The sequence below is a fragment of the Typopeltis vanoorti genome, chromosome 6 (genome assembly GCF_054136105.1).
Source record: "Typopeltis vanoorti isolate ZY-2024b chromosome 6, IOZ_Tvanoo_1.0, whole genome shotgun sequence".
In the NCBI taxonomy this organism is placed as follows: Eukaryota; Metazoa; Arthropoda; class Arachnida; order Uropygi; family Thelyphonidae; genus Typopeltis; species Typopeltis vanoorti.
This window is the reverse complement of record NC_143554.1, coordinates 107,364,445-107,379,546: the sequence shown is the minus strand read 5'-3', so window position 1 is coordinate 107,379,546 and position 15,102 is coordinate 107,364,445. Positions and strand designations below refer to the sequence as shown.

Here is a 15,102-nt window from a genome sequence, read left to right as displayed (position 1 = left end):
AATAAAACTATATTGTTGTTCACTTCATCCCTTTTTTATTATTCATCGTTCTGCTGCTAAATTTGTAGCGGCATAATGATGAATAATAAAAGAGGGGTGAAGTGAACAACAATATAGTTTTATTGCTTCCGCCTTCTTGCTGTTTTGTCAGATTTGAAGTGAACATGTGTTATCCACATTTCAATCAATTGCTTGTTGTTTATTGATTTTTATTATTGAAGGTTTCCTTCCTTCATCCAAGGCTCAGTATATCTTCAGAAGTGCTAAGTGATACTTGGACAAAGTGTGCCCTGAGTTAACCCCAGTATTTATATATTTGTATATTTTTCAGAAACGTTTTTTAATAATGGAAAAGTGGCATAGAACTAGGACTTTGAAAAAAAGAGCAAATCAAACAGGTGATGCTAACCCTAATTGTGATACACGTGTTGTAACAGCGAGTAAATCTGATAAAGTAGACGAAACAAGCAGTTCAAAGAAAAAATACAGTAGGAAATATAACAGTTCATATTTGGAATTTGGGTTTACTTGGTGTGGAGATGAAAGTGAACAGAAATCTCAGTTTTGTGTTATGAAATGTTGTCGAACGAGTGCATGAAACCTGCGAAACTCCGACGACATTTAGAAACTAAACATTGTGATGTGAAAAATAAGCCAATCGAATTTTTTCAGCGACACTTAGGGACATTAAATCATGGGAAAGATATATTTTCGGCCATGGGTTCCATTAATAGCAAGGCACTGAAAGCATCCTACCGCTTAAGTTTGCGCATAGCGAAAACAGGTAAAGCTCATTCTATTGGGTAAAATTTGCTATTTCCAGCTATAAAAGATGTGGTAAGAACTATGTTTGGCAACAAGTTACTAAAAGATGTTGATTTGATTCCTCTTTCAAATGACACTGTCGGTCACAGAATTAATGATATGGAAGGTGACGTAGAATCTCAGTTAATCAAAAGAGTTAAAGAAGGGCCCTTATTATGCATTAAAAATAGACACGGTTACAAATGATATGCAGTTAATATGCTACGCAAGATATGTGCATGATAACAACATTCATGATGATGATATTCTGTTTTGTAGAACTTTGGCATCCCGAACAACTGGAGAAGAAATATTTCATACTCTCAATAATTACATAATACATAAAGGAATCCAGTTTGAAAAATGTATAGGCTTCTGTTCAGATGGTGCTCTTGCCCTTACAGACAGGTATAGTGGGGTTGTTTCTATGGTCCAGATATGAATTGGGTACCATGCATAGGGAAGTGTTAGCCCCCAAAGGAATGCCACCAGAATTTAAAACTGTGCTATACAACGCTGTAAAGCTAGTTAATTTTATTAAAGCTCGACCGTTAAATAACAGGTTATTTTTAGTACTCTGCGATGAAATGGGCAGTGAATATATATACAACTTTTGCTTCATTCTGAAATTCGCTGGCTTTCCAGGGGCAAAGTACTAACACGGCTATTTCAATTAATGCACGAAGTTTTATTGTTTAGTAAATGAACGTAATTCTGATTTTGCATCACTCTTTGTTGATGAAGCATGGTTATCAATACTATCCTATCTTTCAGACTTTTTTTTGAAATTAAATGAACTAAATCTCTCTCTTCAGGGAAATTCCTTAACTGTTCTTGATGTGTACGACAAAATAAAGACATTCGAGAAAAAAACTGGTTTTATGGATTAATTATGTAAAAGACAGACAACTTGCACCTTTTCCAACATTGGAATTCTTTTTGGTGGAAAAAGATAATTTTGTTGATTCTGAGTTTCTGGAAAGGGTTTGTGACCACCTCAAAAATCTGAAAAAGAATTTTGAAACATTTTTTCCGAATAACTTTGATAATAAATTTCTGTGGGTTCGTGATCCATTTCAGGCTTGCAGTCATAAGAACGATCTTTTGTTATCGAAAAAAGGACAGTTAATTGAGCTTTCAAGTGACAGGCTCGATTTTGGATCTTGCCTTCAGTGAGAAGGGAATTTCCAGAATTATCTGAAGAAGCATTGAAAATCGTCATGCAGTTTTCTACAATCTATCTTTGTGAGAAAGGATTTTCCTCGTTCCTTCAAATAAAAACAAAATACAGATTTCGTCTTTGTGTATGTGTGTGTGCGTGTGCGTGCGTGCATTTGTGTGTGTGTGCCTATCTTCGACTGAAGTTGACCAATATTGAGCCAGATATCCAGCAACTCTGCAAGGGTGAAGAAGCTCAACCATCTCATTAAAAGTAACATAATTGTATTATATTATTTATTTGATACACTTTTAATCGTTTACTTCCAATTTAATTAATTATGTTTCCATATGTATTCAAAACATGCATTTAGATTTATTATGTTATAAATGGCACAGTTTTTCCGAAATATTGGTAATTCCCAATGGGTTTTAAAAAAAATTACAAAAAGTCAAAATGACGTATAGGGAAATAAATTTAAAACACTATGTTTATATTTGAAGTAAAACTTTAATTCCAACATTCTAAAATGTTATTTTTCTTGCTTTTCTGTTCGTAAAAATCTTCGATGACATTGTCGAAGTCTATTTCATCACTCAGTTGCTGTTTTATAGACAGTATGGCAAGATTTCTTAAATGCCAAAAAAGTGCTGCCTGGGGCGTATCCCCCCCCCCCCCCAGCTACACCTCTGTAACTTAGTGGTCCGTAGAATTGTTTTAGGCATTTTACTGGTCCTTGGGCTTAGAAAGGTCGAGAAACGCTGAGCTACAGCAAAGATCTTCATGTTACAAGGGACTTCATCTCAGTTTAGATGATTTGAAATTTATTAATAGTGTTAGGGAAAACTCATATCAATCTTAAATCTGGTCCTGACTTACAATTTTGAGACTTTTAAATATCAAAAATTAATGAACAATAATATTTCAGCACCTCAGTCTTTCACTTTTATCTTAAAGATACAGCAGATGATTTTTTATTTTATTTTTTTGAGAACACTCATTTCAGTGATGATATCCAGTTTTTTGCTGTGGGCTTATATGGAAAAATGTCTGAAGCATATCATGTGCAGATTAATTCAAAATGTATATATATATTTTTCAATTATCTTTTTCTATTGGCTTAAAAGTAGATTAATGTTCTCCATGTCAGGTGACTAGCCTGGCGATGGATAGTCCAGTGGTATGGCTGCTACCTTAAGGCTTCTGAACTAACCTTCTTCCAAATTTAAACCCATAGGAGGAGGAATAGGGTATATTGAAGGGGAAAGAGTAGATTATAGAGGGGACATAGATATAGGCCAGAAAAAAAGGAAGGACCCCATAGCCCTTGAGTACTCTAATAGCATAAGGGTCATAAAATAAGAAGAGTTGGCTGATAAGGCTTTATAGGAAAGATTAAAGCGAGTGGATCTTCCTCAAAGTAGACAAAGAAGAGGATAGATCCAGCTAGGGGAACCATGGGAGTACCACTTCCCCTCACAATCAAGATGATTGGCCCTGTTAGTCCAAGAGTCCTTATTCGATATATTTGGACCATCCTACCATATCTGGTGGGGTGGTCCAATTTAGTGGCTACTTTTCTTTCTGTCAACAAATTATCAGCATGGTTTCCATCTTCAAAAGATAAACTGTCTCCTCTAGCTCTCCCTGGTGTCTACCAAGTTCCTTGTGACTGTCATCATTCTTTCTTTGAACCAACTGGATGCTCTGTGGAAAAGAGAATACAAGAATACCAGTCTTATATTAGCAACAGTAAATATGAAAAATCTGGCTTGGCACAGCATGGAATAGATACAGACCACAACATCCTATAGTCTGAAACATGCTTGCTTCATCAGTGTTGGCATAAATGTGAATGGTTGTTCAAAGAAAGTGCTTAGGCTTTACTTTGCCATCTGAACTTAAATGGGAATAACTGCCTCTCTCTGTCTAAGATATGAGAGAATCTAATTTTAATTGCATATCAATAAGTGGGTTTTTTTTTTAGAGCCAATGAATTATCAGTATTGTAATATTTCCTCAGTTACACCATTGTGTTGTTTTATGCATAATATTATGTGGCTCTTTTTCAAATCAATCCATTGTTTGTATTCTCCTTTGTAATTAACTATTGTTGCCACTGATGATGGCCTGTAATATTCAGGATGATGGCCTTAAATAAATAGTATTACTTATCCCTTGTGTTTTTTTTTTCATGTTAATTGAAGAAACCTCTCATGGCACAAGTATCTCTTAAACAACAAATAATAATACTGCCATGTCATTATAAGGAAATGCTTTCAAAACTGGAATATTCCTTTGCAATTTGATTATTCCAGCCATTACTTCCTTTTCTTTCTCAGCCTGACATTAGTTGTTTTAGGAGATGGTAAACAACTCAAATTCTAAATTTTTCACAAATAGCTGTTCTGTTATATTTCCCTAATATATATAAAACATTTGTGCCATAAATGGAGATTGCTTTCTCTCTTGTGTGGAAGTGAAAAAAACTTGTTTTCCTAGTTAATATAGATCCGATATCAGTCATCAAGAAATTAAAAACATATGAAATAACTTAGCAAAAACACTGTCTGGTCTCTTTTTGTGTGTGTGTGAGGTGGGGGGGGGGGTATTTCAAATGAAAAATTCAAACCCACAAATGAGTCAACTCCATGGAGGATGTAATAATAATAAATCTTGTCTGATACATAGGCATCGCTATACAGAGGTGTTCATATCTTTCATGTTGTCTTATAATTGATTTCTATAAAGCTGCATGAAAAATGTGATGTGAAAGATCGTTTACAAAACAGAAAAATAAATTATATGCTTCCAATTCTTTGGTAATCAGTATCCACTCATGATTAAAGCATATAATATAAAATGCAATGAAAAACAAAATATAGAAGTCTTTGGCAAATATATGTAATTAGAGTAATTAACAAAAATAATTAACATATAAAGCTTTTGCTTTATATGGAGGCCTGAAGTGGAAATCCCATGTTGATTAGTTTGTTAACAAACTCATAAAAGCAGCAGCAAAATTGTTATATCCAAATACCACATAAATTACAACATACTCCATAACTATTTAGAGATGTTCTGGGATGTGAGTTTTAGATTGTTTATTGAATGTGTGAAGGAAATAATACTCTTTTCCTTTACATCCAATGTACACTGAACATACAGAAATTCATAAAACAGAAAACTACACACTAGTTATTCAGTTTAGTACTCAAACATTTCATTGTTGTTTATCTGAAACTCATAAAACAAATTAGATGTATCCAAAACTGTAAATGGTAAAAGGGTATAACTTCTGACTGAGGAATAAATAGAGGAGAGGAGATGTGATATAAACATACAAGTTAGTAAACATATAGCAGAGTAGATAGATACAAGCGAAATTTTGCATCTTTTGGCAGGTGGAGAAAGGAGTAGAATAGAACTTGGGCCATACTCAGAAGCGGGATTAAGGGAGGATGTGAAGTCTAGGTTTCTTCTCGTGTCATATGTGCCATAAATGGAGATTGTAATTATGTGTCATATGCTGTGTAGAGTTGGCTACTGTTAAATGCGAGTGAATATTTGTCAATGTATTCAAGAAAAGATATAACAGGTGTTTGGAGGGTGCATAATAATCATCATAACTCTTGTAGATGTTTTAATGTCTTTTTCCTATTTAATAAGCAGGAGCTTCATAATTTAACTGAATAAAAATGTTGATAAGCATAAGACAACTCAAAGTTGGTTTGCTTAAATCTTTGTATCTTAGAATGAATAAGCATGTTAACTTATATCAGTAGTACATGTTCTATGTAAAAAAACTCACATATTAACAGAAACAATAGCATAACTAGAACATTAATAATTCTACTGTTATGTGTATAACTATAAAAATGAATACTTAATATCCATTGAAAATCTTTTTAATTTAAAAACTAATAGAGTCTCATCTCAATTTTTCTGTTGTTATGATTGCAAGAAACCTGCAGACTTAATCATTGGAGCTGACACAATTGTTACTTTAGATAACGTTATATTTGGAAAACCCCGAAATCAGGATGATGCTTTTCAGATGCTGTCTAGGTAAAAGCATTAATATTTTATTTATTTTTTTGTTTTTGTTTTGTATTATAAAAAGCAGTATAAATTAATCATATTAATTTAAAAAATGCATTTTAATGAAACAGTCTAGGTTGTTTATAATTTTCTTTTGTCACTCTAGCACAAATTTTTGACAATGTTACCTATAAAGATATTGTATGAAGCAAAATCTTCTTTGTACTATGAAAGGGATTAGCTGATTGTTATAATTAAATACTAATCTCATATTATTTGAAATTAACTGGCTTATGCCTCTGAAAGTATCACTGCATTTTTTTTATATAATATAAACAGTGAAATTTTATCACATTATTATTTTTTCCTAAGCAGAAACAAAATGTGTTATTGTTACTACTATAAGCAGTTGCAGTGTTGACCTTTAGTTGGAAAGACCATATTTTTTTTCTTTCCTGTCCAGCATTGTATTGTTTGGAATTATAGTCAAAACTATAAGACTAGTGTATTATGTCTGTTAATTATATGTTCTTCTGACTAGTTTGCTTTTTTGGAAAGTCCTTATAACATTTATAAGGACTTTTCTCACCAGGTGAGAAAAGTCCTTATAAATGTTATTTACATCCTAGATGTGATTTAAATCCACCTAGAGAGAGAGAGAGAGAGAGCATCGATGTTACTGAGAGTGCTAGAGCCATTTACTGCAGACATCCAGAATACTTTTATTTTCAGGTTTCATGTCACCTTTATCATTTCTGATTCCTTTTACAGTACTTTTTCTTCCATTTCTAAGCTTTTCAATAACATCCAGAATATTTTGCCACCTTCCTGATATTTATTTTCTATGTCCTTATCTAAGTCTTCCCATGACTTTTTCTTTTTTACATTTTTTTTCTGTATTCTTTTAGGGCACATGCTGACTTACTAGGAACTTTTGTGATGCTTTCTTCTTTTCTTTGATTGCCTCTTTAACTTTCTAAGTCCACCATTGAGTTCTGATTTTTCCATCTAATACACAAGCTTAAGTGTTGAATATTATTCATAACTTATTTTAATGGTTTTATTGTACAATGAAACCTGTGGAAAATTCATGACTAAACAAACACACGTAATAACCACAGTAATAAGTTTTAATAAGTAAATATTTCATCCTAAGTATCATAGGACATCGTCAGTTATTACTGTGGTTATTACGTGTGTTTGTTTAATCACTTATTTTAATGGTATTATCAACACCAAGCAAACTATAAAAAAAGATGTGTATTAATGGCTTATTTTTTACTGGATTTCAAACTAGCATATTCAGAGCAAAGCAGCATGTTATAGTTTATATGTGACCAAGAGTAATTGAAGCAGTTTATTTTGCCACCTTCCTGATATTTATTTTCTCTTCCTTACCAATGTCTTCCTATGACTGTAAGTGAAACAGTTGTTTCATTTACTCTTTGTTAAAAGTATGCTATGGCATGCTGCTTTGTTCCCTGAAGATGGTTTGAAATTCTGCAAAATATGAGCCAGTTAATAAACATTTTTTTTTTATAAAATATTTCATTTGGTGCTATTAATACCATTAAAATAAGTTATGATTTTTTTATCTTTGTAGACAACCTCACCACATGCCTCTCTGGCTGAATCAGTCAATGCTTCTTCAGGGTCTGTCACTTAATCTCCAAGGGTTGCGTATAATGTTTGTGTATTTGAGTGTACAGTTCACCTCTGAAAACCGCTCAACTTTGATTTGATTTAAAACTTTATTTTTTTAAAAAAACATTCTTCTTTTCAGTATGAATTTCAATTTTATTCTGCTCAACATTAAATGGTGATCACTTCCAATTTCAAATCTCTGTACACTTTTGTTTCCTGAACCAATGGGAAAATATTGCTATCAATGATAATGTAGTCAGTGAGACTTTTCTTATTTCTCACATCTGTGCACATTTTTATTTTGGAACATGGTGTTAGTAATAACTAGTCTGTTCTGAACAGAAATCCAGCAGGTACTTACCACCATTATTATTATTAGCTTTGCCCTTTTCACCAAATTTTCCAAAACTTTTCTATATGTTTGGTAATTATTTCCTGCTCTGCTATTTAGATCTCCAACAAGGACCAAATTTCATTGTGTTTCATTTCCTTTCAAGGACTTTCATTGTGTTAGCTGCCTTCTCTAATGTGCCTCAAAAAATTCCTCCATTTCTTTCTTGGTAAAACCTTCTGTGGGACCATAAGCACAAATAAGTCTCATTATCCAGTTCTCCATTCTGATATTTGTTCACATCACTCTACTTGATGTTGCCTGACATTCAAGAAGATTATACTCATAATTAGTGTTGAATACTGGGTACTGTCTGACAACAGATGTGAGACCTCTCGACACTTCTGTGCATGGCAGAAGAAGGCAAATCATTCTGATAATAGCGTAATCGATGATGAGTGTTTATTATTATATGTCGGAAATTTAACTTTTCTTTTATGAAAATTCTAGTTTTTAAAGTGGTAACTATTTTTCTTGTACAACAGTTGGAAAATTTTATGTATAAAGTACATGATTTTGCTTGTTGGCGAAGAATTCATATATTGCCTTATTCCTTTCTCTCCTTCAACATGAATTGACTCTTCTTGGCAAAATGCCAGCCAAGAGGTTCTCTCATCTGTGGTCGGACAGTACTTCTTTTCCCTGATTGTTATTGCCTGAATATAACATCTTTTATTTGTTTATCTTTTTATTTGTTGCTTAGAGAGGTCTTGAACACCTTGGTAACACCTATCATGTTAATCTGGTACTTATCCAATTCTTCTGCCAATTTCATTTCTTTTCCGTTCGTGCTTCTTATATTGATACTACTAATCTTAATCTATGCTGACATTGAGTTGGGATTTGTTCCAATAGCTGACTTTTTGCTGTTCATCCTGGTTCCCTAATGAAAATAATGGGGACCTTGTTTAACCAGACAATGCCCCAGCCCTCATGAATTTCTGTCATGTTGTACTATAATTTTGCATTTGGTTTATGCCAGTAAGAATACGATTTGGTTGGCTAAATCCCAAATTGCCAATCCATTCTCGTTTGTTCAGTATCCAGGTAGATGCCTAACAGAGTGCATCATGAGATGGTGAGGATTGGACATTAGGTAAGAAGCCCTGATCTCTATTCTCTGCATTCTCAAAAGGCTACGTGGAAGTCTCCTGCCAGTAACCAAGCTCTGATTCTTAAGCACCCCACTACAGAAGTTTAACTTTAAAAAAAAAAAAAAAAAAGGTGATTATCTTGATATCTAGAGCAACAAAGCGGTGCAGTTCATTTTAGGTGTGTTTTAAAGTGTATAAGCAAAAAAAAAAAAAGATTTGAAATAATGATAATAATTTGATTAAATTTGGTGTTTAGGATCATTCTTAAAATTTATCTAGTCATTTCAGCTTGGATCAGTTTTAATGACAATAAAAAAAAACAGAATATGTTTTAATCATATGTTTTGATATATTTTGCTTAATAAGTTTAATAAGTTTGCTTAATAAAAATAAATAATTTTTATTTCTTATAGATAAGCTTATATTGGTTAGATATACTTCTAATTTTTTAGGAAATGACAACGTAAACTATATTATTAATTATAAAAACTTTAATTACTAACTACCTATATTTCGGCAATGTTACATTGCCATCTTCAGGGAACACAACACAATGATATGTGCTTGCAGGCACTAACACTAAGCAAATGAGGTTGAAGAAAGGCAGTTGAAGTCGGTCCTAGAGTCCTAAAGGTGGCCCCTAGTGGGCTTTTAACTCTAGACCCCCCCCACCCTCTGGATATATGGACTACCAAAAATCCATGAGCAAAATGTACCATTACATCCCATTGTGGATGGCATTGATTCCCCCACATACAAATTAGCCAAAGTGCTCACACAATATATTGTCAACACACCTTCACACTTAAAAAACTCAGCCCACTTTAAATCCAGTATAGAAAACCTCTTATCACTCCAACACACTGGCATAATGGTCGGTTTTGATGTCTTCTCCTTATTTCACCAATGTCCGACTCAAAGATACCTTAGACCTCATCCAAGCTCAATTTCCTCTCGATATCTCAGTCCTATTTCAGTTTGCCGTGAACTCAGGCTAATTTGTTTGGCAAGGAAAATTTTACAAACAGATAGAGGGGAGACAGCCATGGGTACTCCACACACACACACACACACGAGAAAGAGAGAGAGAGAGTGAGTGGAGTACCCATGAGGACCTTTGAAGAAAAAGCCTTAAACTCTACCCCACATAAACCCACTGTTTGGCTACACTATGTGGATGATGTGTTTGCTATTTGGCCACATGGCCTGGATATACATCACAATTTCTCAACACACTTAAACATTCAACACTCCAGGATCCAATTTACTTCAGGAAAGGAAAACAACAACAGTTTCCCTTTCCTAGACACATTACATGCCAGCCTGATAGATCCCTGGCTTTCTGTTTACAGAAAACCTACACACACAGATAAATACATTCACCAGCAGCCACCCCCCCTTCCCAACAATATGGGATTATAAAAACCCTATATAACAGGGCAAAATTAATCAGTTCAAATAACAATGCCCTGACTACTGAACTTAACCTTAGCCAATGGCTACAACCCCCAAAAAATATTAAAACCAGTTAACCACAATCCCCTTCCCTCTTGATAACAGAGATTACTCTAAATCAATCACCATTCCATATATCCAAACAAGTAACAAAAATCATAAGAAAATATGACCTCACAACCAATTACAAACCACATAAGAAAATGGCATCTCTTATCTGCTCCACCAAAGACCAGTCACCTCCCCTAAATCTACCTGGAGTATACCAGGTCCCTTGCAGCTGCAAACTGTCCTACTATGGCCATACAGGCAGGACAGCCAATATCAAGATATCCTAACACAAGGACTACATCTGTTTCCACTACAGCCGCTCAGGACTTGCTGACCATGCATTGGACACCCACCACAGAATACTCTAGAAGAAGGCCACTTTATTGCATCACAGCAAGTATGAGTACAAAAGATTATTCCTTGAATTAGCTTCAGCTCTGAAAAACTTCCCAAACCTCAACAAATTTGGGTGCATGAGACTGCCCCAAATCTGGGAAGCAGCTTACATTCTAAGACCATCATTCCAACAGCCAAGACAACCCAATTTAGTCTGCTAGTGGGCACCTTTAGGACCGACTTCAGATGCCTTTCTTCAGCCTCATATGCTTAGTGTTAGTACCTTTGTGCACATATCATTGTTTTGTGATTCCTGAAGATGGATCAGAAAACGTTGCTAAAATATAGGTAATTATTAAAGTTTTTATAATTAATAATATGGTTTACATTCTTATTTCCTAAAAAATTAGAAGTATAATTTTTATTTAATTAATAAATTATTTTTACCTTTGTTGGTGACCACAGCTTTTGAAACTCACTAGAATATTCTCTTAAAATATGCAGTGATATGTCACTGAGTTTTACTGTTACTATTAACAGTGAGTTTACTTAATTCCTCATGTATCCTTTGCCCACCACTAGTCCCTCTACTCGAGCACCATATGCTGTCACACAAAAATGAAATAGCTTACTGAACTGCTCATTAAGTATATCACAACTATACGCTCTTCTCCGGTTACTAGTCTATTATTTTCATCAATATTCTCCTATAATTATTTTTGATTTTATTGGCCATATATCCAAGAAAGCCATATGTCTGACTCTCCAAGAAATTTTTCCTGGTGTTGGCTAAATTGCTACTCTTACTGCATTTCTGTTTGCCTTACCAACTCGGTGATCTTCCTAGCCAGCTCTCTACACTCCTCAGTTACGTGAGGAATGTAAAGTTCTTGATCAGTGCCCAAGCAACACTGATCTACTTTTAATCTAATTCCTCATTCTATGCTACTGCTCCACACTGTCTCTTGAGCTTTCCATAATCACCAGCGTTGTAGTTCCACATATATCCTTTCCTTAGTGAAGTTTCTCATATGGCTGACCACCACTCAGGTAATTACTGATTCTTCTTCTTTGGCATCCACCTAATGGTTGGTTGGTACCCCACCAACCAACTTTGGCATCCACCTAATAATGGTTGGTGGGGTACCAATATCACTATCAGGAAATAATTATAAAACAAGACAGTTTCCTATTGCTTTCCTTGACCAATATTTTATGTATAGATATATGTGTTCACAATAGATATGTGAGTAATTACCTCATTCACAATAATATTTTCTGATGCAGTAATCAAATTCAAGACTTGCAATCCTTATGTGTGTCCTCTGTTATATACTGTCTAAAGTAGGTGGTCCTTCAAACTCAGGGACAGTCGTTTTCCTTTGTCTTAAATGGCATCTATTCTTTCAATCTGTATTACAATAATGCAAATTGGCCATTATGAACATTCTCTTGTTTGTTTTAATATGTTAGGTCTTAATATCTTATCCTGTCCACCTCATACATACTGCCTTGAAACCACTTGTACTATTTTCAATAGTACAAGTGGTTCCCCTCCTTTCTTGCCTTTTCTATCATTAAAAAAAAAAAAAACTCTTCATTTCCATGTCAATCAGGGTATTATCTTCAGCTAACCATGTTTCAGTTATACCTCTAATGACAAACTAATTCCTTAGTTTGTCATTAGAGGTTCAAACAGAGTGATAAACTGATTTATAATGTATATACATTATTTTTGGCAGATTCAGCAGAAGAACTCATACTGTTTACACGGGAGTGGTATTAGTAAGACCATCACTAGAAGAAACAGGTTTGTTTTTTTTTTTTTTTTTTGCTATTTTATTTTAAGTATGCTTTCTTGTGTAGAGGTTTAAGTGCTGTGAGGACATTACGTTGGAGGTTTAATGGATTTTTTACAACACTCAAAAAGAATTAAAATAGAATTTAATACTTCCTATATTTTGTCCTAGTCACTAGGACATCTACGGGGATTACAAAAACAATTAATGTAACATGCACACAAAAACTTACAATACTAAGCCCAACCACGTGGGTGACACTAAAGTCCTATCTAGGTGGAGTGCCCTCTAAGGGCGGTAGTAGGTGGCCTGGAATGTAAGGTGGGACCTCTGGTGATGAGTGTTTCCCAAATCTTCGGAAGCTTAATGCAACCGTATTTGTTAAGATTTGGTTGGTTTCTGAGAGCTGCTGCTGCTTCTAAGAAAAGTCTCTCTTTCTTGAATTTGCTGTGGTGGAGCATGGTGGTTTTCTTTCATGATACTCTGTGGGTGGTGTCCAAAACATGGTCAGCCAAGCCTGAATGGCCATAGTTGTGTTTAACGATGTAATTTACATCGTTAAATACAACTATGTTTAACGATGTAAATTACATCGTTAAACACAACTATGGCCATTCAGGCTTGGCTGACCATGTTTTGGACACCACCCACAGAGTATCATGAAAGAAAACCACCATGCTCCACCACAGCAAATTCAAGAAAGAGAGACTTTTCTTAGAAGCAGCAGCAGCTCTCAGAAACCAACCAAATGTTAACAAATACGGTTGCATTAAGCTTCCGAAGATTTGGGAAACACTCATCACCAGAGGTCCCACCTTACATTCCAGGCCACCTACTACCGCCCTTAGAGGGCGCTCCACCTAGATAGGACTTTAGTGTCACCCACGTGGTTGGGCTTAGTATTGTAAGTTTTTGTGTGCATGTTACATTAATTGTTTTTGTAATCCCCGTAGATGTCCTAGTGACTAGGACGAAATATAGGAAGTATTAAATTCTATTTTAATTCTTTTTGAGTGTTGTAAAAAATCCATTAAACCTCCAACATAATATTTTAAGTATGAAATGAATAATGAAGAGTTTGTGACTTGGCTGTTTATTTTAAAAGCTTACAATTTCTGAAATTAAAGTTACTAAGTTAAACATAGAGACAAAAAAAAAAAAATCACATGATTAGAAGAAAAGTGTTGTAATGCTATATAGGACTAGGTGTCTTCTAGTGTTAATGGATGCAAAATTTAACAGATAAGAAATGGAAGCAGATGAAAGTATTAATAGTATTTGATTATAGATTTGTATTTAAAAGAGAACTGTGAAAAGAAAAGTTTGTTTTTATAAATATTAAAAAAAGTGAGCAGTAGAATGATTAAAGCTGAGTTACCAAAATATATCAGAATTATGGAGTACATGAGAGTAGTGTAAATGTTGACTGCATAATTTACTTTATAGGCATCAAATAAAATTGATTAAAGCATGCCTGTAATATCATCAGTTTGAGCATAAAGCAGAATAAAACAATACTATTGTAGAAGACTAAAAAGACCAATAGGTTAGCATCATGCAATAACAAACAAATCAACAAGTTAAATGCTCTTGACAACAAAAAAAATTTTTTGACTGTAACCTTACCTGATGAAAAAGTGTTAATCAACATCTGCATGTATAACTTGACAAAAACTGAAGCTGGTGTATTAAAGAAAGGTTTTGAAATCGACTTTAGTAATATATTTAAGCATAACTTTGCATTCACATCTGAATATATTGCTAAAGTTGATTTCATTTGTATTATAGAAAATTTCCTTTACTCTCTTCCACAACCTGTTAGTAACTTAAATCTATGTATGTCTTGTCATTTTGTACTGTGCTATTAAGAGAAATCATCAGGTGGGTTGGGTAATTTATGATTTTGATGAAAGAGTTTTTTTCACCTTATCCTTTAAATTGAAAAAATTTAGATTTTTCCTGACATCCTGTTAATTATGGTAGCCTTTTGTATTTGGTAGATCTAGTGTTTATAATGCTGATAAACTGGTTCACCAGTAATTATGTTTTCTACTGGTGTTTCTGTAAATTAAAAACATTTTGTTGTTGTTTGTTGTTAAAAAATTAGTACAACATTTAACATGTAATTTTGCTGACTGATTTTGTAAATTATAGTTTCTTGTTTGAATAAACTATTCAGACCTTAGTGAGTATCACGACTGTGTTTATATCTTGTTCATATGTCGTTTATGTTAACAGTCAAATTTAATTTGTTCATTAATGATATAGGAATGGATCTGAGAAGAACTTTTCAGTTTTTTGCCGATGATGCAAAATTCTGTAGAGCAA

The 15,102-nt window shown here is 33.9% G+C and overlaps 1 protein-coding gene across 8 annotated transcripts in view; it reads left to right on the top strand.

Annotated features, from left to right (window-relative positions):
• The window catches only part of LOC150105780 (putative bifunctional dTTP/UTP pyrophosphatase/methyltransferase protein), a 90,215-nt gene that overhangs the window by 42,193 nt on the left and 32,920 nt on the right, over positions 1-15,102 (top strand). For all 8 annotated transcript variants that reach the window (XM_090393582.1, XM_090393580.1, XM_090393578.1 and 5 more), the window contains exons 4-5: positions 5,928-6,031; positions 12,718-12,785. In XM_090393582.1, coding sequence (XP_090249708.1) covers positions 5,928-6,031; positions 12,718-12,785 — 172 coding nt within the window. The remainder of the gene's footprint in view (positions 1-5,927; positions 6,032-12,717; positions 12,786-15,102) is intronic.